The sequence below is a fragment of the Mobula birostris genome, chromosome 2 (genome assembly GCF_030028105.1).
Source record: "Mobula birostris isolate sMobBir1 chromosome 2, sMobBir1.hap1, whole genome shotgun sequence".
Lineage (NCBI taxonomy): Eukaryota > Metazoa > Chordata > Chondrichthyes > Myliobatiformes > Myliobatidae > Mobula > Mobula birostris.
In genome coordinates this window covers 172,643,629-172,671,168 of record NC_092371.1, presented here as the reverse complement: position 1 = coordinate 172,671,168, position 27,540 = coordinate 172,643,629, and the positions used below count along the sequence as shown (strand labels likewise).

The window sequence follows — 27,540 nt, the reverse complement described above, 5'->3', positions numbered from 1 at the left end:
AGTGGTGAGTCTCACGTCAGTTGTAGGGAAATTGCTGGAGAAAGTTCTTAGGGATTGGATATATGAGCATTTGGAAACCCATGGCATAATTAGAAAGAGCCAGCATGGCTTTGTGCATGGTATGTCATGCCTTACCAATTTGATTGAGGTTTTTGATGAGGTGACGAGAGAAATTGATGAGGGTAGGTCAGTGGATGTTGCCTAGGTGGATTTTAGTGAGATGTTTGACAAAGTTCATCGTGAGAGGCTAATACAGAAGATTAAGATGCATGGTGTTCGTGGTGAATTGGCTGTTCGGATTCAGAACTGGCTTGCACATAGAAGACAGAGGGTGGTGGTTGAAGGGACTTATTCAAGCTGGGGATCTGCAATTAGTGGAGTTCCACAGGGATCTATGCTGGGTCCTCTGCTGTTTGTGATGTAAATAAATGACCTGGATAAAAATATCAACATGAAAAAATCTGTAGATGCTGGAAATCCAAGCAACACACACACAATGCTGGAGAAACTCAGGAGGCCAGGCAGCATCTATGGAAAAGAGTAGACAGTTGACTTTTCAGGCTGAGGCCCTTCATCAGGACGAAAGTATAGGTGGACGGGCTGGTATAGTTGTGAATGATAGCAGGATTGGTGGAGTTGTGGATAATATAGAAGACTGACAAAGAATACAGCATGATGCAGATGCAGGCTGAGAAATGGCAGATGGAGTTTTAACTCAGATAAATGAGAGATGTTGCATCTCGGTAGGGTAAATGTAAGGAGACAGGAGGGAAATGTCCTTAACAGTGTTGCTGAGCAGAGAGATCTTGGGATCCAAATTCATAGCTCCTTGAAGGGGGCTACGCAGGTCAATAACAAACAAGAGAAGATTTGCAGATGCTGGAAATCCAAGCAATGCACTCAAAGTGCTGGAGGAACTCAACAGGCCAAGCAACATCTATGCAAAAGAGTACAGTCGACGTTTCAGGTCATCCTTCGGCAGGACTGTATTCTTTTCCACAGATGCTGCCTGGCCTGCTGAATTTCTCCAGCATTTTGTGTGTGTTACACAGGTCGATAAGGTGGTTTAAGAAGGCTTATGGAATGCATGCTTTTATTAGTTGAGGCACTGAGTTCAAAAGTCAAGAGGTTATGTTACAACTTTATAAAACTCTGGTTCGGCAACATCTGGAGTATTGTGTACATTTCTGGTCACCCCACTATAGGAAAGATGTTGAGGCTTTGGAGACAGTGCAGAAGAGGTGTACCAGGATGCTGCCTGGTTTAGGGGGTATGTGCTATCGCGAGAGGCTGGATAAACTTGGATTCTTTTCTTTGGAGTACCGGAAGTTGAGGGGAGATCAGATGGAAGTTTATAAGATTGAGTGACAAAGATAGGGTAGACAGAGAATATCTGTTTCCCAGAGTTGAAATGTCTAATACCGGAAGGCACGCGTTGAAGATGAGAGGGGGTAGGTTCAAGGGCGATGTGAGGGGTAAGCTTTTTATTCAGAGTGGTGTATGCCTGGTATGGTGGAAGAGGCAAATACATTAAAGGTTTTTAAAAGACACTTGGATAGGCATATGGATATAAGGAAGTTGGAAGGATATGGACATGGTGTAGGTAGGAGGGATTAGTGTTTGGGGGGGTTTTGATTTGCTTTTTAGCTGGTTCGGCACAACATTATGAGCGGGACAGCCTGTTCCTGTGCTATACTGTTCTATAACCTGATATTCCCAATCCACCTGCGTATTGAAATCCCCCATAACTTTTGTAACCATTGCCCTTTTGATATGCATTTTCTATCTCCTGTTGTAATTCTGGCTATATTTCAAATGCCTGTATATAACTCCCAACAGGGTCTTTTTTTTTTTCCTTGTAGTTCTTAACTTTACCCACAAAGAATCTACATCTTCTGATCCTATGTCACCTCTTTCTAAGAATTTGCTTTTATTTTTTTACCCACAGAGCTATGCCCCCCCCCACCCCGGTCTACCTACCTGTCCTTTCGAAATAATGTGTTTCTTTGGATGTTAGGCTCCCATCTATTCCCTTCTTTCAGGCACAGCTCCATAATGCCCACAACGTCATACCTGCCAATCTCTAACTGCACTACAAAATCATTTACCTTGTTCCATTTACTGAGTGCATTCAAATATAACTCCTTCAGTCCTGTATCTGTTCCCCTTTTTGATTCTGTCCTTTTTTCACTGCAATTCATCCCACTGACTGCAATTTTGCCCTATCATCATCTTTCCTGATTGTCTCACAACACACTGCCACTGCTTGTGAACCCAACAGAACTTTCACAATGGTTCCTATCCCTGTGCCAAATTAGTTTAAACGCTCTCCAACAGCTCGCACGATCCTGCCTGCAAGGATATTGGTTTCCCCCCCCCCCACCCCAGGTTCAGGTGTAACCCATCCCTTTTGTACAGGTCATGCTTTGCCCCAGAAGAAAAATCTGATACCCTTTCCCCTGTTTCTCAGCCACACATTCATCTGCCAAATCATCCACCGTCACTGACACATAGCACAGCCAGCAATCCAGAGATCCTGCTTTTCAGCTTTCTACCTAGCTCCGTAAGTTCTCTCTTCAGGATTCCCTTGCTTTTTCTACTTATGTCATTGGTGCCAATATGTACCAAGACTTCTGACCACTCACCCTCCCCCTTTAGAATGTCACGAACCCCATCTGAGACGTACCTAGCCTGGCACCAGGAAGGCAACATACCATCTCGGTGTCTCTATTGCATCCACAGAATCTCGTGTCTATTCATCTAACTATGGAATCCTCTTTCGCTACTGCAGTCCTCTTCTTCCACACCCCCCCCTCGCTTCCCTTCTCAACCACAGATGCAGTCGCTCTTCCTTGCTCACCACCCCCCCCACCAACCTCCCCGGTAGATCGCCCCCTCAGCAGTATCCAAAATGGTATACTTATTATTAAGGGGAACAGGTGCAGGGCTACTCTGTACTGACTGCTGATTTCCCTTCCCTCTCCTAATAGTCATCCTTTTCCTGCCTCCTGCAACTTTGGGGTGATTATCTACCCGTCGCTCCTACCTATCATCTCCTCAGTTTCTTATACAAGAATGAGCCAAATGCCATCGAGTGGCAGCTCCAGTTCCTTAACATGTTTTCTGAGGAGCTACAACTCAGTGCATTTACTGCAGATGTGGTTATCAGGAAGGCTGGATGTCTCCTAGAATTTCCACATCTTGCACAAAGAACACAACACAGCCCCTGGAGCCATTCTCACTGCTCTAACTCTGTACTAACAGACAAAGAATGAAGAAGAAGAAACTTGCCAGATACATACCTCGCCCAAGCCTGATGAGCCGAAGCTTCCACACTCTAACACTAGTCCACTCTAACAATGGCTGTTCTGCTTATCCCTGCCTTATTTTTATTTGCCTTTGCTAATGTGTGAGGCCTCCTGTGTGGCTTTTCATGTGGTTATATATTTATTTTATTGCATGTAAGGGATGCCAGGATGTCCTGAAGAGTATTGTACCAGCTTAATTAGTGTTCTTTCATTTTTTGGTGCATCCATTTGTGCTCCCAATGAATTACCCAAAAGTATCTTGGCTCATCCAAGTTCTACTCGCTTCCTGCACTTTCCCACCCAGTTATATTACTTTGCAATTCTTATTCATTTGCACCTAATAAGACTACACGACGTAGGAGCAGAATTAGACCATTTGGCCGATCAAATCTACTCCACCATTCTATCATGGCTGATCTATTATACCTCTCAACCCCATTCCCCTCCCCATAAACCTTGATGCCCTGACTAATGAAGAAGCCATCTGTGGCCATGAGTTCCACAGATTCATCATGCTCTGGCTAAAGAAATTCCTCCTCACCTGTTCTAAAGGGACAACCCTCTATCTGAGGCTGTGCCCTCTTGTCCCAAGCACACTTACTAGAGGAAACATTCACTCTATCTAGGCCTTTCAATATTCAACAGGTGTCAATGATATACCCCCCTTTCTTCCAAACTCCGGTGAGTACAGGCCGAGAGCCAATAAACGCTCTTCCTTCCTTCAACATCCGTCTTTTGAGCATTGGATTTCTCAATCAGTAATTTAGTACTGTGACTTTGTATTTCCTTTGAGGGTGGGTGATTGCTTAATACCGAACACTGAATAGTGCTGATCACTTAGTGGCTTGTTTGGTCCTAAATTTATGGGACTTTCCCTTTACTACTCTTTGAAAATGGCAGTAATGTTGTGAACAGTTATTGTTCGACCATCAGGCTCTTGAGTCAGAGGGGATAACTTCACACAATTTTATTTGCCTCAACACTTTTCTGATTCCACCACCTATGGCCTCACTTTCAGGTACTTGACAACTCATGTTCTCAATGCTTCTTACTGCATGCACAAAGTCCTGGAGGAACTTAGCAGGCCAGAGAAGGGTAAACAGTTGACATTTCAGGCCAAGACCCTTCATCAGGTCTCGGACCGAAACATCAGCTGTACTCTTTTCCATAGATGCTGCTTGGCTTGTTCAGTTCCTCCAGCATTTTGTAGGTGTTGCTTGGACTTCCAGCAGCTTGCAGATTTTCTCTTATTTCTTAATTTTTTCCTTATTTATTATTATTACTTTTGGTTTATTTGTAATTTGCATTGTTCATTGTCCTTTGGACATTGGTTGTTTCGTCATGTGCAACTTTTCATTGCTTCTATTGTGTTTCTTTGTATTTACTGTAAATGCCTGCAAGAAAACAAATCTCAAGGTTCAATATGGTGACCTATGTGTACTTTGATATTAAGTTAACTTTGAATTCAGAAATCCCAAAGTCGTAGTTAATGTTAATTTTTACTATTTTTGCTTTTTATTAAGGCTAAAGTTGATATAAGTACTTTGTTGGACATCCCATTACCTAAATTTCTACCAGATGTCACTGATGTCTCCTTTGATTTTTCGCCTACGTCACCAATTAAAAAATGTAAGTGAGTTGTGTACATTTGAACAGCTTAATTTTTGAGTTGATCTTGATCTTAACCTATTGCCTCCATCACCCACTCAGGCAGTGTCTTTCAGATTTTTAACACCCATGGCATGAAGGAAGTTCTTTATCAGATCCCTTTAAAACCCCTTACTCCCAACCCTAAACCCATGTCCTTTAGTTTTAAATACCTCTGCAATGGGGAGAAGTTTCCCTACCATCTCATAGAGCACAGAAACAGGCCCTTCAGCCCATCTAATCTATGTCCAACTGTTACTTGGCCTGGTCTATAGAGCTCCATACTACTACCATCCATGTACTGATCCAAATTTCTCTTGAATATTGTAATCAAACCCGCCAATCACCACTTCTGCTGTGAGCTCATTCCACACTGAATGGAAAAGCTCCTGCTCAGGTTCCCTTCAAGTATCTCATTCCAGCTATCTGTCCTGTCCTTGTCCTATCCTATCAATGCTCCTCATAATGTTAGGCAACTGAAACTGAAAGTAATGTCCTTCTATTTACCAGCAGCAGCAGCGACCAATGTTTCTGAGAACACAACGGAATTTACTGGTCGGAGATTGAACTGCAAAATGCAAGTGTATTCAGGCTGTAAAACAACAAACATTTTGAAGATGATGACTCTTTATGAACAGTGCATCCGAGTCCTTCAGAACAACATTGATTGTAAGTTTTTGTACAGAGCGATCCAAGTACACAGCTCCCTGAAAGTGGCTGCACAGTTTGACGGGGTGGTAAAGAATGTGGACAGCCCCCTGGCCTCTATTAGTCGAGGTACTGAGTTATGTTGCAGCTTTACAAGACTGCATCTGGAGAACTGCATTTAATTCTGCTCACCCCCTTTATGGGAAGGATGTCGAGGTTTTGGGAAGAGCACGGACAAGGATTAGAGAGCATGTGCTATTAGAACTGGTTGGACAAACCTGGGCTGTTTCCTCTGGAGGGTGAGGAGAGATCCGATAGAGGTTTATAACATCATGGGAGGCATGGATGGATTAGGTAGCAGGGTCGAGATTTCTCGTATTAGAGGGGATGCATTGAAAGTGAGGGGGCATTGGTTCAAGGGTAGGGTTTCCACAAAGGGTGGTGTGTGCATGGATACACTGCCAGGGGTGGTGGTGCTAGTAAATATGATAGAGGTGTTTAAGAGGCTGTTAGATAGGAACCTGAATGTGCAGAGGATGAAGGGATATGGACATTATGTAGGCAGAAGCAACTGGTTTAGTTAGGTGTTTAATTGATTGTCTAATTCGTTCAGTGCAATACTGTGGGCTGAAGGCTCAGTTCTTGTGCAGTATCATTCTGTGTTCTACATAAACAACCATGAAGGTGTAACGTAGGCAAATAGGAAATGAGAAAGCAAAATAGGAAAATTCCAATATCATGTTCAAGTTTATTGTCATCTAACTGTGTGTGTATGGGTGTATATGTATGTGTGTGTGTGTGTATATATATATATATATATATTTCCTACACAGTTAAAGGCCATCTTTCTATTAGCAGAGTAAGCTAAATCTTGAGTTGAAAAGTGTGCGTCATGGCAACCTTTGGTATTGTTAAGAAGAAACTTAAACCATGCCCGCATTTTATTCTTGAGACGGTTATGTTTGGTCTTTATAGTTTAAATTCAAATTCCAAATTTATTGTCATTCAACCATATACATATATGCAGCTAAACAAAACAATATTCCTCTGAGACCAATGTGCAAAATGCAGTACATATATTGCATACAGCACACAAAATAATAATAACACAATAATATTATTCTTCTTAAACCCAGTACTGCTACTGAGGCATAAGCCGCCAACAGCTGCTCGCTGGAGTCCTCAATCCTGGGCCAGTCTTTCAGTCTTTCAATTTGTAGCCCATTGAGGATCCTTCCTCTTTCCCAGGGATGAGGTCTTTCCAGCTTCTGTTGGTATTTTTGTAGCTTTGGGTTTTTATGGGATGGGGTTGCTAGCCTCATGCCCAGTGCTCCTCCTTTTGCAACTGGGCTTGGGACTGTCCGTGGCAGAGTTACAATAATATACACAGATAATAAAAACGTATTTTGTAGTGTACAAGTTGACATATATGACATTTAGTTAAATATACAACAATATTATTCTGGCACTTTCATAGTATGTACTGGGTAGTAGCAGGGTATCCAAAAGTCTCTCAGCCTGCGGTAAGAAGCTGTTACCCAGCCCAATAGTTCTTGTTCTCATAGTGTGGTACCTTCTGCCTGACGGTAGGAGATCACAGAGACTGTGGGATAGATGGGAGGGGTCCTTGACAATGCTGAGGGCTCTGTAAATGCTTCTGGTGTGTGTCCTGGATGGGCTGGGAGAGATCCCAGTGATTCCCTTGGCAGTCCTCACAACTTGTTGCAGGGCTTTTTAGTCCGATACCTTGCAATTCCCATAGCAGACGGTGATACAGCTGGTCAGGATACTTTAGCAATATATTGTGTGTCATGCTTCATGTGAACAAAACACTGAAAGGGAAGGTCTAAATTTCTGTCTTTTCTCTTCCCTGAGCCATCCACGAAGTTGGTGGTGTGCCATTTGAGATCATCGAGCCAGTGCTTGACCGGTGTACTTCAGAGCAGCTCTGTCGAATTGAAGACTGCAACCCGGTGAGGAGTATCCCAGTCTTTGTTGTAAAACACTTCACCTATCTCAATGTGCCATCTTAAATAACCTTCTTGGATTCAGATTCAAACTAATATGTTGTCATATACACCAGTGTACAATAGAATTCCTTAGTTGCATGAAAGTCTCAGTAGAATCAAGTACAATATTAGCATTCATTTTGAGAGGACTAGAATATATAAGCAAGGATGTAAGGCTGAGGCTTTATAAGGCATTAGTCAAACAGTGTTTGAAGTATTATGAGCAGTTTGGGGCCCCATATCTGAGAAAGGGGATGCTGGTATTGGAGAGACTCCAGAGGTGGTTCACAAGAATGATTCCAGGAATGAAAGGGTTAACATATGAGGATTTATCTATCCTAATGTTTTCCAAAAGTTCCAGCATATTTTCTTTCTTAACATTGACATGTTCCAGCATATCAGCAGGGTTTACGTCAGCCTCACTGGGAAGGAAAAGCTGGATTATGAAAGGAAGCTGGCAACTAATATCGAAGAAGATACCAAATGCATTTTTAAGTATATAAAGGGTAAAAGAGAGTTGAGGGTAGACATGGGGCTAATAGAAATTGACGCTGGAATGAGAGACACAGATGGCAGAGGAACCGAATGTGTATTTTGCATCAGTCTTCACAGTGGAAAACATCTACAGTATACCGGACATTCAAGAGTGTCAGGGAAATGAAGTTTGTGCAGTGAAAATTACGACTGAGAAGGTGTTCAGGAAGCTTAATAGTCTGAGGGTGGGTAAATCTCCTGGACCTGATAGAATGTACCCTCGAATTCTGAAGGAAGTAGCTGGAGAGATTGCGGAGGCATTAACAATGATCTTTCAAGAATCGATAGATTCTGGTATTGTACCAGATGACTGGAAAATTGCAAATGTTACTCCGCTATTTAAGAAGGGTGGGAGGCAGCAGAAAGGAAACTATAGATCTGTTAGCCTGACATCAGTGGTTGGAAAGTTGTTGGAATTGATAGTTAGGGATGAGATTACGGAGTACCGGGAGGCACATGACAAGATAGGCCAAAGCCAGCTTGGTTTCCTGAAAGGAAAATCCTGCCTGACTAACCTACTGTAAGTTTTTGAGGAAATTACAAGCAGGGTAGACAAAGGAGATGCAGTAGATGTGGTGTACTTGGATTTTCAGAAGACCTTTGACAAGGTGCCGCACAGGAGGCCGCTTAGAAGGATAAGAGCCCATGGAATTACAAGAAAGTTACTAGCATGGGTGGAGCATTGGTTGATCGGCAGAAAACAGAGAGTGGGAATAAAGGGATCCTAATCTGGCTTGCTGCCGGTTACCAGTGGAATTCCACAGGAATCGGTGTTGGGACCGCTGCTTTTTATGATGTATGTCAATGATCTGGACTATGGGATTAAATGGATTTGTGGCTAAATTTGCTGATGATACAAAGATAGGTGGAGGAGAGGGTAGTGTTGAGGAAACAGAGAGACTTAGATAGTTTAGGGGAATGGGCAAAGAAGGGGCACACACTGGCTACCTGAAGTGGACACCCAACGTGGACACTCTTATCAAAAAGGCTCAGCAGAGGTTGTATTTCCTACGTCAACTCAGGAAGTACAACCTGCCTCAGGAGCTGCTGATTCATTTTTATTCAGGGATAATCCAGTCTATTCTCTGTTCGTCCATCACTGTCTGGTATGGATCAGCTACCAAACAAGACAAGAATAGACTCCAAATAACCGTCAGGGCTGCGTGAAAGATTATTGGTGTGAAGCTGCCCTCGATCCAGGACTTACATGCATCTAGAGTCAGGAAGCGAGCAAGCAGCACCATTGTAGACCCATCACACCCCGGACATCACCTGTTCCAACTCCTTCCTTCTGGTAGGCACTTTAGATCACTGTATACCAGGACAAATAGGTACAATAATATTTTCTTTCCGTATGCCATCAGTCTTATGAACACTTGAATTTTAGTCTATTATAAAGCAAGTCCACCTGTACATACAGAGGTATACCTCATTGCACATAGTTCACGGTTATTTGCACTATTGTTTTGTTTGCTTTTTGATTCTGTACAGCGAGAGCTCAGGGAAACTGGCATCAAATTCCCTATATGTGTTCACATACTTGGCGATAATAAAGGATTCTGATTCTGAAATGAAATGCTATGTTGGAAAGTGTATGGTCATGCACTTTGGTGGATGAAATAAATGGGTAGACTATTATTTAGATGGAGAGGGAATTGAAAATGCAGAGATGCAAAGGGACTTGGGAGTCCTTGTGCAGGATACACTAAAGGTTAACCTCCAGGTTGAGTCAGTGGTGAAGAAGGTGAACGCAGTGTTGGCATTTATTTCTAGAGGTATAGCATATAAGAACAGTGATGTGATGTTGAGGCTTTATAAGGCACTCGTGTGACCACACTTGGAGTATTGTGTGTAGTTTTGAGCTCCTTATTTTAGAAAGGATATTCTGACATTGGGGAGGGTTCAGAGAAGATTCACGAGAATGATTCCAGGAATGAAAGGGTTACCATATGAGGAATGTATGCAGCTCTTGGGCTGTATTTCCTGGAGTTCAGGAGAATGAGGGGAAATCTCAGAGAAACATTCAGAATGTTAAAAGGCTTGAACAGATTAGATATGGCAACGTTCTTTCCCATGGTAGGGGATTCAAAGACAAGAGGGCAGAATTTCAGGATTGAAGGACATCCTTTTAGAACTGAGATACGGAGAAATTAGTTTAGTCAGAGGGTGGTATATCTGTGGAATTTGTTGCCATGAGCGGCTGTGGAGGCCAAGTCATTGGGTGTGTTTAATGCAGAGACAGATGGGTTCCTGATTAGCAGGTCATCAAAGGGTATGGGGAGAAGGCAGGGGAGTGGGATGACTGGAGGAATTGCATCAGCCATGATTGAATGGCGGAGCAGACTTGATGGGCTGAATGGCCTATTTCTGCTCCTATATCTTATGTCTTATGTCTTATGTCTCACTGGTGAATAGTGAAGCAAAATATTTATTAAGGACCTCCCCTACTTCCTCTGACTACGGGCACTTGTTTCCTCTTCTATCCCTGTTCAGACACTTGTAGAGAGGGCTATGTCAGATGTCGGGGTCTTTCAACACGAAAATCCTCAGAAGTTCAAAGATGCATTGTTGACAATTCTGTTAGCCCCATTATAGGAAAGATGTCAAGGCTTTGGAGAGGGTGCAAAACAGGTTTAGCAGGATGTTACCTCGATTAGAGGGTATGTGCTATAATGAGAGGATGGACAATCTTGGTTTGTTTTCTTTGGTGTGGGAGAGGCTGAGGGGAGATCTGATAGAGGTTTGTAAGATTATGAGAAGCACAGGTATGGAGTAGACAGACGATCAGATGATATCTTTTTCCAAGGGTCGAAATGTCTAATACCAGGGAGCATGCAATTAAGGTGAGAGGAGACATTTCAAAGGAGACTTTACAAAGAGACTTGTGGATATCTGAAATGCGCTGCTGGGGTTGGTGATAGAGGCAGGTCCTAAGAGATTTAAATGAGGCACAATGCCCATATCCTTCAATTTCCCTCACATGACTCTTAAAAATTTAGATGTGCATATGAACTTGAGGGAAATGAAAGGATATGGGCATTGTGTAGGCATAAGGGATTAATTTAGTTGGCAATTTGGTTACTAATTTAATTGTTTCAGTGCAACGTTATAGGTCGAAGAGCTTAATCCTGTGCTGTATTGTTCTGTGTTCTATATGCCAAATGGATAGCAAGGGTTGAGTAATGAGGAAAACTGATAACTTCTGTGCTTCAACGATCACAACTGATAGTTGAATGCAGGTGAAAACCTGGCATGACAACATCTACACACCACTCGTTTGAATCAGAATTGCTCAACTGGGAGAACAGCAAGAATATTTGCACTTAGTTGAATATTTCTCAATTTATTAAGTATTTTGTATAGATTACCTGCCGGTGTGGTGGTAGAGGCAGGTACATCAAGGACATTTAAGAAACTCTTAGGCACATGGATGATAAGAAAATGGAGGGCTATGTAGGAGGGAAGGGTTAGGTTAATCTTAGAATAGGTTAAAAGGTCAACACAACATCGTGGGCCAAAGGGCTTGTACTGTGCTGCAGTGTTCTATGTTCTGATTACAGTAGAAGGTTAGCATTAACATGATGGGCCAAAGGGCCTGGTTCCATGGTTTATAACTCAATGACTCTTAAGTGTTTCTAGAATGGATGACAATAGAAAGCTATATATTCTCAAATAATTTGTACCTTCTGTAATTATAAGATCCATCGTGATATCTCTTTTATTTTTATCTTAAATAGAGCTTTATCGAACAGACTGATCACCTCTGGATGAAACATTGTAAAAAAGACTTCAAAAATGAACAGCCCCACGAGTACGAGTCATGGCGTGAGCTGTATCTGAGGCTTTACAACGAGCGAGAACATAAACTGAAAATACTAACTCAAAGTATTAGTTCTGCACATGCTAATAAACCCAAAGGTCAGTTTTTAACAAGTCATTTATACTGACAAGCCATCATATTTATGTAGGGGCTACATTTCAAATTATTCTGGCATCAGTGCTCAGGGTCTTGAACCAGTGTAGATAACTTCACTCACCTCAACTCTGAACAGATTCCACAGTCTATAGATTCAATTTGAAGGACTCTACAACCAGTGTTCTCAGTATTATTTATTCATTTATTTATTTTTCTAATTGCACAATTTGTTTTCTTATGCACATTGTTTTTGTCTGCTTTTGTGTGCAGTTTTTCATTGATTCTATTGTGTTTCTTTGTATCTATTGGGAATACCTGCAAGGTGATGAATCTCGGGGTAATTTATGGTGACATATATGTACATGGATAATAAATTTACTTTGAATTTTGCATTGGATCTACAATTGGAGCTAAACATGGACATCCAGTAGAACCAGATGTTCCATCCACCTTGTGTTTATTGTGTACTTGGAATGAATTTAAATTAAATCCATAGCACGGTAGCAAAAAGCTTGCAATTAAGAGCAACTGTTTGAAGAATACGAGAGATCAAGGGCTGATTTTTAGTGACAGAGAACATCCCTGGTTTGCTGTAATCATTGAAGTTTCAGTGAGAACGCCGGAGAAACTTTAGGAGGCACAGTTTAAAGTGGTTAAAGGAAAGACTGTTCAAGAAACGTGTTGACTGTTCTATTTAAATATCTCATTCCACATTATACAAGTTCTGCCCTTGTTCGCCTTCACCATAAAGTTATTACTGGTATTTGTCCAAAGAAATGTTTTCAGCTGGTTTCTTTCTTGTGTGTTTTCTTTGGGATAATCCTTTTGTACAGCTTCGTTCTGCTGTGCTACAGTTCAAAGTACAAGGAAGCATTCTGGTAAATCTCCTCTGACCCTCTCTAAAGTTTCCACATCCTCCGTATAACGAGACCAGAGCTGAACACAATATCCCATAACCTACAAGCCAAAATAGAACCTTATAACACTACAACACAGAAACGGGCCCTTCTGATCTGTGTCAAGCTATGTTCTGCCTAATCCCATCCAGCTGCATCTGGACTGTAGCTCTTCATACTCCTCCCATCAATGTACATATCCAAGTTTCTCTTAAATGTTGAAATTGAACCTAGATCCACCACTTCCACTGGCAGCTTGTTCCACATTTTCACCACCCTCTGAGTGAAGAAATTTTCCCTCATGTTCCCTTTAAGCAGTTTCCTTTTTTCACTTAGCCTATGACCTCTAGTTCTAGTCTCACCCAGGCTCACTGGAAAAAGCCTGCTTGCATTTACCCGATCTATATCCTTCGTAATTTTGTATACCTCTATCAAATCTTCTTTCATTTTTCAACCCTTCCCTATAATTCAGGTCGTCAAGTCCTGGCAACAACCTTGTAAATTTTCAATGCTTTCTTTCAGTTTAATTGATGTCTTTCCTCTAGGTGACCAGAATTGTACATAATACTCCAAATTATGCCTTACCAACATCTTGTATGGCTACAACTTAACATCCCAACTCCTTTTCTCAGTACATTGATTTCTGAAGGCCAGTGTGTTAAAAGCTCTCTTTACAACCCTATCTACTTGTGATGCCACTTTCAAGGAACTATGGATCTGTATTCCTAGATCCCTCTGTATTACCAAATTTCTCAGTGCCTTATTACTCACCATGTAAGTCCTACCCAATTGACTACACTAAATTTCATCTGCCATTTTTCAGCCCATTTTTCAGGCTGGTCTGGATCTTTTATCTCTTTTCTATGTCATCCATAGTTTGACTTGTACTGTATATTTGTGTAAATTTATTTTCTAAATGGACGATATTTCTTTCATGATTTCTACAGTTTTGAGCATTGGGGACTTAGTTGACTCTGAATGATACATCTGTAGGTAATTGGTTTGTACCAAGGTACAGTGAAAAATAATCCAGGCAGATAATTTTTAGTACATTGAGGTAGTACAAAGTGAAATGCAAAAATAATGCAAATTGTAGTGTCACACTTAAAGTTCAGGTAGGCAGTAAAGTGCAAAGGCACGACAAAGGAGATTGAGAGATGAAGAGTAACACATACGAAATGCTGGAGCAACTTAGCAGGTCAGGCAGCATCTATGGAGAGGAATATCTGAGTCAGGTTTAATATCTCTGACATATTTCATGGAACTTGCTGTTTTCGGGCGGCAGTAAGTCAAGACTCTTGATTGTTTAATACAATTTCAAGTACTCAAGTGTAAAAGAGAACAAAATAATTGTTACTCCAGATCTGATGCAGCACAAGTAAAAATTCAAATGAAGAACACAATAATATAAGTAATTTATATACATTGTATGTTCATAAAGTGACACTAGGCACAGGAGTGTCTGTACATAAGGTGGCTGATAGGAAATAATAAAGTAGTGGTGGTTGGGAGTGTGACAGGTGAGTTAATGAATGGATTACTGCTTTTTAAAAGTAACTGATTTTGAGACTAATGGTTCTGGCATGGATGCTACATGGCCTGCTCCCTGGTGGGAGTGGGACAAAGAGAGCGATACATAACAGATAATGGTACAATGCAATACAGAGCATGCCCTAGTAGTGGACCCTTCATCAGGGATCTCAACCTGAAACATTCTTTATTCCTCTCCATAGCTGCTGCCAGACTGCTGAGTTCTTCCAGTATTTTGTGTGTCACTCTGGATATTCAGAATCTCTTGTGTTTGTGAAAGATCAATACTCATCTTTATCATATAAAAGGTCTGTTCAAGAGTTTATAACGGTGTCCCAGACCCTATTTGGCTGTATAGTTTGTCACAGCATTCAAGGGAAATGATGATTGGAAATTAATTTTGAAAACATTATTTTCTTATACATATTTATTATTGAAATATTAGGAATAACTGTTTCCAGTTACAATAGAAATTCATCAGCTGATAAAAAGGCTATTGGGTCAGCATAGCAACATCATATTTTGCAAAGAATGTGATTATTCTTGTCTTTAGGTCGTCAAGTAAAATTGGCATATGTAGATATTTCTGCAAAGCCACCCAGGAATGTTCTCCGGCAGCAAGAAAAACACGGAACTGCGGGGACCACAATTCCAAGCTCTTCCAAGCAGAGGTGAGCATTCTTATGTAGAACAGAGAGATGAAATGAAAGATTAACTCTTGATGACCCAGAGCCATCTGTCTGGGTATGATGTGGTGCAGCTTATCACAAGTTCTGATATTAATTGGGAAAGGAGGTGCTGTAGTGTGATTACTCTAGTTGAGCTCAATGTTCTCCCAAGGGGTTAACCCCTTAATGGAGAACGCATGTGCGTGACCTTGTTTAACATGAGGAGGCCTATGCATGGGCAGCACCACACGGTCCTTAAAACATTGGGGTCAGGTCCAGTGGCATGGAGTGCAAGACAACTGGGGACCTTTTGCTGCTGCAGTCTTCCTCCACCTTCAATGCCATTATGATGTGTCAGCCAGCTCCACCGTTGAGGTCCTATTTGCATTGTTCTTTCATTGGGACCTGCCCCTGGCCTTACCGCCATGGTGTCCCTACCAAGATCTAAGCTCTTGGGATCTCAGGAACTCACAAGGTGATGATCAGCAGAGAAAGGAGGTGAAGCATTTGTCCAGCAAACTGGAGAATCACGAGGATAGATATCATACAAAATGGTGCCTTTATAAAGGGCACAGGTACAGAGAGAACATGGCTGTATGTGCATACAGTTTTGGTCACCTCACTACAGGAAGGATGTGGAAACTATAGAAAGGGTGCAGAGGATATTTACAAGGATGATGCCTGGATTGGGAAGCATGCCTTATGAGAGTAGGTTGAGTGAACTTGGCCTTTTCTCCTTGGAGCGATGGAGGATGAGAGGTGACCTGATAGAGGCGTATAAGATGATGAGAGGCATTGATCGTGTGGAGAGCCAGAGGCTTTTTCCCAGGGCTGAAATGGCTAACATGAGAGGGCACAGTTTTAAAGTGCTTGGAAGTAGGCAATGTCAGGGGCAAGTTTTTTTTTTATGCAGAGAGTGGTGAGTGCGTGGAATGCGCTGCGGGTGATGGTGGTGGAGGCAGATAGAATAGGGTCTTTTAAAAGGCCCTTGGATAGGTACATGGAGCTTAGAAAAATAGAGGTCTATGGCAAACTCAAGGTAATTTCTGAAGTAAGTACATGTTCGGCACAGCATTGTGGGCCGAAGGGCCTGTATTGTGCTGTAGGTTTTCTATGTTCTATAATTATGCTGATTAAATATAACATAACATAAATGGCTCCCGCTTTGAGCAAGAGGAATTCTTTGGGGTTGGAAGAGGGAGGGGATGAGGCTATAATCTTAGAATTACCTAAATTGAGTGGATGTGGGGAGGACGTTTGCGATAGTGGGAGTGTTGAGGACCAAAGGGCGTAGCCTCGGAAGAGAAGGACATCTCGTTAGAACAGTGATGAGGAGGAATTTCTTTAGCCAGAGGGAGGTGAATCTGTGGAGTTCGTCGCCATAGGCGATGTGGAGGCCAAGTCAATGAGTGTATATAAAGTGGAGGCTGATAAGTTCTTAATTAGTAATGGTGTCAAAGGTTATGTGGAGAAGGCAGAAGAATGGGGCTGAGAAGGATAATACATCAGCCATGATGGAATGGCAGAGCAGACGATGGGCTGAATGGCCTAATTCTGTTCCTATGTCTTATTGTCTTGTGGTCGGAATATTTTGGCACTGGAAGAAAACTTGACCTGTGGGCCTGTGCCCAAAGATTTTGTCAAAAGTTTTTGGCTAGAGGAACACATTCAGAGTGGGATGGACTTTAGTCAGTTTATCTTAAAATATAAACTACTTATCCGGCTTGTACAGCCCTGCCAACTCATTTCCTGTTTATCGTTCAAATATTCACAGTTTTATTCGCACAGAATCTATTCACAATGCTTGCAGATTTATAATATACGAGTCTGACTCATAAGGAAGGATATTTAAAAGATTAAAACTGAGGTTTATTTGTCACACGAACATTGGAACATACAATGAAATATGTTGTTTGTGTCAATGGCCAACACAGTCTGAGGATGTGCATGCTTCAGGCGCCAACATAGCTATCCACAACTCACTAACCTGTACGTTTAGGGATGTGGGAGGAAGCCACATCCAGAGAAAATCCATGCAGTCACAGAAAGAATGTCAAACTCCTTACAGAGAGGGTGGGAAATGGACGCTGTAAAGCTTTATGCTAACTTCCATGCTACCATGCCACCTACTACACGATCTGAATGGAGAACATCTGATACATCTTCATACTTTACTTACTGCCAGAATCTGGTGTTTAAGGTCTTCCATCTCTGTCTGTCCTTGGGCACCAATTTTGTTATTGGTCTTGGCGATTTTCAGTGTTTCCTTCATTACACCAGTAGCTTCCATTTTGTTTTCACTACTGTCAGCCATGCAAGTCCCAGGTGGAGACTCAGGAATACCATTGTAGAAGGATTCTTCATTGCTGTTTCCATAACAGATTTGCTTCACAGGTCAGGGTTGTCAGTTCTGAGCTGACCCCCCGAACCTGGAGGACCAGTGGACCAATCCTAGTAGTCTGGCCTCTGCCCTTCGACCTATTTGGCATGGGTGACTCTACCAAAAGCCAACACATTAAGCCCTGACTCCAGCCAACATAGCTAGATACATGGAGGATACATCTTTATGGCTGCAGTTAATTTTCATGGTTGTTTTTTCCCAAAAATTTCCTTCTGGAAAGTGCTATAGGGCTATTAAAACAAGAAAACTTCCCTCCGTGTTCAAAAGTTCTTCCCTCGGGCAGGTAATCTGGTCAACCATTTTAATTAGTCCTCCCATCTCCCTCTATCTTTTACCTCAGTCACTGCACTGTAAGCACTTTAAACCACCTTTCATAATGCTGTTTACATTGTACGTTGCTGGTATTTGATTTATGCACATTTATTCCATATTTGTATTTTAACCTCTAACTTTATTTTTATATAATTTCTTATTCTTACGGTTGTTAAATGTTGTTTTTATTGCACGTCGTGCCCTAACCAACACACCACTGCGAGTTCCTCATACATGTAAATGTGTATGGCAAATAGAGTTGATCCTTGGTCCGCGGTCCTATAGGTCCTCAGTTCTCAGTCCTTTGTTGTTCATTGTTCTTGTAGGGTGAAATCTTCTGGGAGCACAGACTTTTCTGTCCCTACTGGAGGAAGTGGCATTTCTAATGGAACAAAGAGTGTTGCTGCAAGTAGTCATTCAGGACTGGATGCAAAGAGGCAAGTTAAAAGTAAGCAAAGTATATCTTTTATTTTAAGTTCCAGTTTGTCAATTGTCATCTGACTGTATATACAACCAAATGAAACATCTTTCTACTGGACCACAGTGCACCTACAAAGCACATCCCACACAGCACATAAACCAAAATATTACCATAAAGTTAATAAAATGTAATTCAAAATGCATGTAGTGGGAAGCACAGGTAAACAGGAAACTGTAAACTCACTGTCCTGGTGACAAGACCCTGGTGCTGGCAGGGTATTCAGTAGTCCCATGGCATGAAGGAAGGTCCACTCGGGCACTCCTAGCCCTGATGCTTGATGCTTCTTGAAGCACACATCAGAATCGAGTTTATTATCATTGACTTATGTTGTGAATTGTGGTGTTTTGTGGCAGTACATAAAAATTACTATAAGTTACAATAGAAAAATAAATAGTGCAATAGAGGAATGGCGAGGTAGTGCTCAAGGACCATTCAGGAATCTGATAGTAGAGGAGCTACTCCTAAAACGTTGAGTGTGGATCTTCAGACACCTGATCTACTTCTCTGATTGTAGTATTGAGTAGAGGGCGTGTCCTGGAAGATGAGTGGCTCAAGAAGTTGGCATCATTAAGGACAACGCCTCTCGAAGACGTTCTTAATGGTGGGGAGGGTTGTGCCTGTGATGGAGCTGGCTGTGTCAACAACCCTCTGCAGGCTGTTTAGATCCTGTGCACTGAACCGCCATACCCAGCAGTGCTGCAACCAGTTAGCATGTCCTCGACAGTACATTTGTACAAATTTGCCAGACATACCAATTCTCCTCAGTCTCCTTCTGAAGTATAGTCACTCAGTGAAGCATATAATGGCAAAGTTACAGAAATAATTTTGGGACCAAAAGAATTATGATGAAATAAATTTGTTTCCAATTGTGACTAGGCTCATTAGCGTAACGATTAGCACAGTTGTTTTACCACACCAGTGATCACTGATCGGGGTTTGATTCCCGGTGTTGTCTGTAAGAAATTTACAAGTTCTTCCCATAACTGTGTGTACTCCAACTTCCACCTGCATTCCAGAAATGTACGGTTAGGGTTAGTTGATTGTCGGTATGCTATGTTGGCACTAGAAGCATGCCGACACTTGCAGGCTGCCCCTAGCTCAAGCTACTTTGACGCAAATTGGCACATTTGTCTGTATGTTTTGATGTACATGCAACAGATAAAGCTAGTATCTTTAAAATTGTTCTAATTCCTGTACAACAGCTAAGTTAGAGACTTGAGATTCTGCAGATGCTGGAAGCCTGGAGCAACACACAAGATCACTAAAGAAACTCAGCAGGTCAGGGCAGCATCTATGGAGGGGGAAAAATCCCCCTCTGACCTGTTGAGTTCCTCCAGCAACTTGCGTGTCGCAACAACTAGGTTGATTGTGAATTCTACTAGAAATGTACTGTATGTGTCCAACAGAATTTGTTTGATTGATCAGTTCTTTCTGCTGTGTTAATAATTCTTCAGAACAGAGTACAGATTTCTTAAAGAAGGACATTTTTCTTTTCCAGAAATTGCACCAATGATGGCAAAATCATTGAGGGCCTTTAAGAACCGGCTTGGTCCGCGGTAAATCATTGGCGATGGCTGCTTGACTCACTTTTGTTGTCACTTGAATGTTTTGTTTCGAAGGTGGGACATTTATTTACCATCATTACTTTTTGTATACTCTTTGGACCAATATGTGCATAATGCACATACTTTTGTTTTGCAAGTTATAAATCACTTGCTGACTACTGGATTAAATTTGGTATAAACTTAGACAAAACAAAATGAGAGATTTGAAGTGACTTGCAGATCTCTAACTTATAAAAATTGATAAACGTACACCTGAGATACACTTGAGAATAAAAACTAAAAGTGAGACTGTTTGTAGATTTTTGTTACCATCAGAAAGTTTATGGTTAATAAATGCAAATTCACTTTCACATCCTTTGCATTATTTTAGAGCTGGTGTTAAATTTGATTTTAAATTTTTTCTTTTGATGTAACGTTTGAAGGCTTTGGTCCTGTACTTGAGTTTAGAAGAATGGGGGTGAGGGGGAATCTCATTGAAACCCACTGAATATTCAAAGGCCTAGAAAGAGTCGATGTGGAGAGGATGTTTCTAAAAGCTAGAGAGTCCAGGACCAGAGGGCGCAGCCTGAGAGTATTCTGTTATAATATAAATGAAGAGGAATTTATTTAGCTAGAAGATGGTGAATCTGTTAAATTCTTGCCATGGATGGCTGTGGAGTTGATCACTGGGTATATTTAAAGTGTAGGGTGATAGGTGCTTGATTAGTAAGCGTACGGGGAGAATCTCAATCAGCCATGATTGAATGGTGGACCAGACTTAATAGGTCAAATGGCCTAATTCTGCTCCTACGTTTTATGGTGGTATGAATGTAGTTTAATCGGAGATGGTAAGGGGATTCGGTACTTTTCAAGGATGGTCAGCAATACAATTCAATGAGCCTTATGGAAATAAAGCGCTGGCATAAGAGCTGGGTACAATACTTGTAACTAGTTTTTACCAGAGTTTTACAGCTGAGGCATTCTTACAAGAAAAGAAATATTCGACACTTGGAAAGAATTGGTAGTTTGTTTTAGAAGAGATGGTTAACTGGAAGGTACTGGTACAGGCAATGGAAGTGCAACACCTTTAGAACATAAAACAGCACAACACAGCACAGGCCATTTGGTCCATGATTTTATCTAGGATCAACTTTATTCACCATGCACATTTATAGGAATTTGTTGCCATGTGTTGGTCAGGGTGCTAGAAGCAACAAAAAACAACATTCAACAATTATAAAGAATTATATAAAAATAAATTGAGAAATTAAAGTCCAATATGGATTAAAATGTGCATAAGTAACCGCCCTGGGACAAAGCACAGACTCCAAGACCAAGAGTTATAGAAACACATAGTAACATCACATTGATAACCATGCTGACATGTTCCAATATGTGCAGTCTCTGCGTGGTCACTGCTAAAATCTTGCAGGCATTAAACTCATTGAAATTGCTGAGTGGGTTTCATTTAACGGCTCGTAGCATCTTAGTCTACACCTTATTTTCAGTGATTAAGATGAGGACTTGGTTAGTTGTAGGTCAGCTGTTGCTGGGACATCTTGTTCAGTGGTTACATCAAAGGCCACCATTCAGTATGAAAGTAAGCTATACATTTTGGGTTTATTACCGTGGGAGCAAATGGAAAGGCCACACAACCCATTGCACAACATTTGCCAGTGATATTAAACCTGATTCTGATTCTGAATTCATGGGCAAGATACAGGTGGTTTATTAAAAATTGATGCGTACCAGGAGACCAGTCAAAGCTGATCAAGGGTCAGCTAGATTCACCATATACATCTATTAGGAATTTGTTGGGTGTTGACAAGACTTGAAAAAAATAAATCATAATTAACTTGGAGGCTACAGAATAAAATGTACATAGATACTTAAATGCCAGCATGTATTTACAGTGTTAACAGCATTGTAAAAAGTGGTTTATAGTGTAGTTCAGTGATGGGTAGTAGAGGGGGTAAGGGTGGCTAACTAGAACGGTTTATCAGATGAACAGCCTAGGGGAAGAAACTTTTAAGAATATGTGATATTTTTGTTTAAATAGCCCTGTGGCGCTTTTCAGAAGGGAGCTTTTGAAGAGATTCCAGAAGGGATCTACCTAAGCCAAAATTGGGTACATCTTTTACAGTTGACAAGATCATCAATAAAACTACATTTTGATAATAGAATGGTGGCTTCTGGAAGAGTTAAGTAACAGACTAGGTCCTGATTACAGAATTAATTGATTATCCACAGCTCCAATTTTCTATTACAATAATGGATACACACTATACCATAGTTAGCGAAATACCTGAAATTTAGTGGCTGTCCCTGCTGTAATCCAGGTCTCTACTTAATCCAGTTTTCTATTACAACAACGGGAGCATGATATAACATAATTAGTGAAGTTTCTGAAACTTGGGCAGTGTCACTGCTGCATTGCATGTCTCTGTCTGCATTTCCCTGTAAGTACATTAGCACAATCCGCATCTATATTTGTTAGTGATTAATCTTCACTTTTCTTTCCCCCACAATTACCTATGCAGGGATGCTCACTGGATTCCCTGTGGTACTCTATCCCTCAAAGTCAAAGTAAATTTATTTACCGAAGTACATGTATGTCACCATGTACTACCCTGAGATCCATTTTCTTACAGGCACTTACAAGAAAATAAAGAAATACAAACAATTTGTGAAACACAATATATAAACAGACTGAAACATAACCTATGTGCAGATGAAGGCAAATTATGCAAATAAAAACATGAGTAAGTTACTAATACTGAGAACGGGAGTTGTGGCTCTATGGGTAGTGGAGTCAGTTCCATGTTGAGGTGAGTGAAGTTATCCAATCTGGTTCAGGAGCCAGTTATAGGGTAATAACTGCTCCTGAACCTAGTGGTATGGGATCCAAGGTTCCTGTACCTCCTGATCGACAGTAGTAGCAAGAATTGAGCATAGCCTGGATGATGGGTGTCCTTGATGTTGCTTTCTAATGGCAATGCTCAATGGTGGGGAGAGAATTGCCCGTGATGGGCTGGGCTGTGTCCACCATGTTCTGTAGACTTTTCATTCCTGGGCATCGGTACTTGTCTCAATCTTTCTTATAAAAGAAATTTATACCCCAATTACAATGAGGCCCATTTATTCCTCCTGTGCTGATCAGTTACTGGTGTAACCAAAAGACCATGTAAATCATATAGTGATTAAAATCTGGGTGTGTTAATTATTTTTATATACATTTTGACTTCCCATTATTTGCATGGATGATCAATGCATAATCTTCCTTCATACTTTTCTTTAAAAGAGAGTTTCAGAATTTTTAGGTGAACTGGTGCTTTTGAAGCCACCGGTGTACTGAATTGACACAAAGTTCACTTGCACTGTCATAATGATTTGATCTCTATGAATGGCATGTAAGACATGTTTTTACTCTCAGTGCATACGAAAATAATAAACCAGTTTACCAAATCCACAGCCGAGCTAATGCCCAGGCTGTTGTATCAGTTGTTTTTTTAATCAATTGTGTACCTAATTCAAAAGCAATAGATTATTCTTTTATACTCATTTGGGTGTACAATTTGCTTTCAAATCTTTTTACAATGGCATGTAAGTGCCATTTCAAAGAAGGCACGACACCACCTCTACTTTTTTAGAAGTTTGCGCAGATTCACCATGTCATCTAAAACTTTGACAAACTTCCACAGGTGCACAGTGGAGAGTCTCCTGACTGGTTGTATCATGGCCAATGCCCAATGGAAACACCACTGCCTAAGAATTGAAAAACCAACAAAAAATGGTGGATACCACACAGACCATCACAGGAAAAGGCCTCACCACCAGTGAGCACATCCACAAGGAGCACTGTCACAAGAAAGCAGCATTAACGACCCCCACCATCCAGTCCATGCTCCCTTCTCACTGCTGCCATTGGGAAGGAGGTACAGGAGCCATAGGTCCCTCTCCAGCAGGTTCAGTAACAGTTATTATCCAGTTATTAACAGTAACCATCAGTCTCCTGAACAAGCATGGATAACTTCAGTCACCTCAACACTGAACTGATTCCATAACTTATGGAATCATTTTCGAGGACTCTACAACTTGTGTTCTCAGTATTATTTATTTTGTATTTGCACATTGACAATAGACAATAGGTGCAGGAGTAGGCTATTCAGCCCTTCAAGCCAGCACCACCATTCACTGTGATCATGGCTGATCATCCACAATCAGTACCCTGTTCCTGCCTTCTCCCCATATCCCTTCACTCCACTATCTTTAAGAGCTCTATCTAACTCTTTTTTGAAAGAATCCAGAGAATTGGCCTCCGCCTTCTGAGACAGAGCATTCCACAGAATCCTGTGTGTGAAAGAGTTTTTCCTCAACTCCGTTCTAATTGTCTACCCCTTATTCTTAAACTGTGACCTCTGGTTCTGGACTCCCCCAACATCGGGAACATGTTTCCTGCCTCTAGCGTGTCCAATCCATTCATAATCTTATATGTTTCAATCAGATCCCCTCTCATCCTTCTAAATTCCAGTGTATACAACCACAGTCGCTGATTGTTTGTTGGTTTGCTTGTTGTTTGTCACTCTCAATTTGTGTGTGGTTTCATTGATTCTATTGTGTTTCTTTGCTCTTCTGTGAATGCCTGCAAGAAAATAAATCCCATGGCAGTATGTGGTGATGTATATGTACTTTGATAATAAATTTACTTTGAATTTTGAATTTGACTGTAACACTTTCAGTATCTTGCTGTACCCTTGACACTGATTAGAACATAGAATATACTCTTGAACGATACAGCACAGTACAGGCCCTCCAGCATAGTCATACTTTGTTGATCCCAGGGGGCATAAAGTACAATATGGTGCCGACATTTTAACCTGCTCTAAAATTACTCTGGTCCTTCCCTTTTTACATAGTCCTTCATTTTTCTATCATCCATGTAAGTGACCTGTGGATTCATTCGTGGGTGGAGTTCTATTTACTTTGTGCAGCAACAAAACAGATAATTTTCTATCCTATTTGGCAACAAATTAAATAGATTGATCCTTGTGAAACTTGTTTGGGGATTACATCTTACACAAAGTAGAAACTAATTTACTTATATCAATGTTTGGTTTATTTTCCAGAAATTGTATAGGTAACATAGTTGTCAGGTCCTATTCATCAGTGAATAGATAGTACATTTGGTTTTAATTTAGTTTTGTCATCTTTCTCTTCCATCTCCTGCTTTGGCTGCCTGCTGTCCTGAATATCCAACCAATCAATATTTTCCCATGACTCTCACCTCCTTTCTACCACTTTCTCTCTCCACCATTCTCTCCCGTTGGCAGGGAATGGGACAGCGCACAGAAGACGACTTTGCAATTGCCATTTTCACGATTCATTTATGTTTCTCCCTTCAATATTCCATTTTACTTACAAATCCTCAAGCTCAAGATTAATTGTCATTCAACCGTACACGTGTATACAGTTAAGCAAGAGAGTGTTCCTCTGGAGCCAAGGTGCAAAACATAGTCACATAAAGCACGGAGCACATGTTGTTATGGTGTCACATTCAGTCACTAAATATTATTTATCAAGTTCCCTGAATGGCATGGCCTGTAGATTGATGGCATATGGGATATTGTCCTGGAGCCACGTTCCTGCAAGAACAAGCACGCAGCAGTTTCTCATCTCCCGCAGCCACAGAAGGCAGCAATCTAGCTTGTCTTCCAGGGAAACCTTTCTTGCAGAGTTTTGTATTACCAATGTCTGTCAGGGTCTTGCAATCACAAAAACATAAACATTTATATCTTTTGTTAGACTTGGAGAGTCTACTGTGGCTATTTGCACAACCATCCTACTGGTTAAGGTTAAATGAAACTGAGAAGAATAATTAAAAATATCTTGTGCAATGTCTCAGCCATTTCCTTGTTTCAAGCTTTCCGGTAAGAGGGTGCACTCGGAAGCTGTGGCATCTCTGGGGCCAAACAAAGGTGTAATTGTTATCCTTTACAGGTTTTTTTGTGAACGCAAGACACTGCTTGATATTAAGAAGGCCAAGTACCGCAGGTCGACCTCTCTAGCGAGTTGTGAGATAGTGGTGGAGCTAGACTTGCTGCGCATCATGTTGCAACCTTCTTCAGCCACCCAGGAAAGAAGGCATCAATGCACTGTGCAGTCCGACAAATGATTGTCTTAAACACTTTTATTATGATCACAGAACCCCGTTGGACATTGGTAATGTAGAATACTGCGGGCCCGATGCACTGGTTCATTGGCGAGACCGACGGTGGGGAGCTATGTAGCCTCAGTTGTTTCATGGACCAGGCTGTCGTGCCTTGCGGCTGCCTGTTGCAGATGCCAGAGCTGGCTGTGTGCTGCTGAAATCTGTGCTGGCCCCTTCCATCAGAGTTGCCCTCCAGTGTTCGTTCAGTGGAACGCAAGCCGGATTGCGTTCATCTGCAGCTGCACTTACATGAGATGAGGAATTGCTGTGGGCTTTTTTGTGCAGAAACCATGCTCCAGGACAACATCCATCTACAGGCCCTGACTCTCAGGGGCTTTGGGCTACATTATTTTTTATGCTATTATTATTGTTTGTAATTATGTGTTTTTCTGCTATCATAATTGTGTGTGTGTTGTGTACTGTGTTTTGCACTTTGGTGCCGGTGGAACAGAGTTTTATTTGCCTGTATTCATATGTATGGGTGAATGACAATTAAATTTGAACTTCAGTACTAAATCTCCCTTAACCCAGACAAGGGGCAGGGAAAATAAGCAATTCTACCTCTACCATTCCCTGGGTCAACTTGAAAATCAATTGCTCCTTTCACCATCATCACATCAATGTAAACTAACCAATGACCAAGGCTATTGCTAAATATGGAGATGTCGAGTTTTGACCACTCAGAGAGAGGTCAGGCCTTGACATCACAAAACCCTAGAACTGGCCACACAGGTATTGCAGTCTACATTCCTCAGTGCAAAACTAGTATCAGGAAAAGAACATCACACCATTTATCAGTATATACAACAGAATTAATGGAAATATTGAGTGCATTATCTTGGATAGAAGAAAATAATATCAAAAAGGCTGTGATCTGTTCAGACAGTTTATCTGCATTAATCTGGATCAAATCAAGAAAATCAGAAAGTAGACAAGATATTTTATTGAAAATTCTATGCAAATTATATACATTGACCAAAAATGGGGTAGAAGTAAGCTTTCTTTGGGTTCCTGCTCATTGTGGAGTGGAGGGTAATGAAAAGATGGATAGTATAGCTAAACAATCACTCAAATCGTCTGTAATAGAGGGCCAGATCCCTCTTAGCAAAGCAGAAGTCAAGAGCATTATTAAAACACGTATTGAGGAGACATGGCAGAAGCTTTGGGATGAGAGTGAAACAGGGAGACAACTGTACAAAATACAGAAGCAAGTCAGATACAAAAGATTGTCAAGTGGATATAAAAAGACAGAAATGATCATCAGCCATTTGGGAATTGGACACACTACTCTTAATTACACATTACACAAAATAGGGAAACATCCAGCTGGGTTGTGTGAATACTGTAATCAATCAGAAACAGTTGAACATGTATTGATAAAATGTAAGAAGTATCAAAAAGAAAAAGTGAAGATGATAGGAGCGCTTAAGGTAAACAA

General features: G+C 41.2%; 1 protein-coding gene across 2 annotated transcripts in view; it reads left to right on the top strand.

Moving 5' to 3' along the window:
- The window catches only part of eloal (elongin A, like), a 54,465-nt gene extending 34,258 nt beyond the window's left edge, over positions 1-20,207 (top strand). Inside the window, exons 5-11 of one of the 2 annotated variants that reach the window (XM_072278272.1) lie at positions 4,832-4,937; positions 5,466-5,624; positions 7,479-7,576; positions 11,884-12,064; positions 15,042-15,159; positions 18,196-18,317; positions 19,849-20,207. In XM_072278272.1, coding sequence (XP_072134373.1) covers positions 4,832-4,937; positions 5,466-5,624; positions 7,479-7,576; positions 11,884-12,064; positions 15,042-15,159; positions 18,196-18,317; positions 19,849-19,910 — 846 coding nt within the window. In that variant the 3' untranslated portion in view covers positions 19,911-20,207. The remainder of the gene's footprint in view (positions 1-4,831; positions 4,938-5,465; positions 5,625-7,478; positions 7,577-11,883; positions 12,065-15,041; positions 15,160-18,195; positions 18,318-19,848) is intronic. The other variant, XM_072278275.1, reaches the window with a different exon arrangement.
- Positions 20,208-27,540: the final 7,333 nt, after the last annotated feature.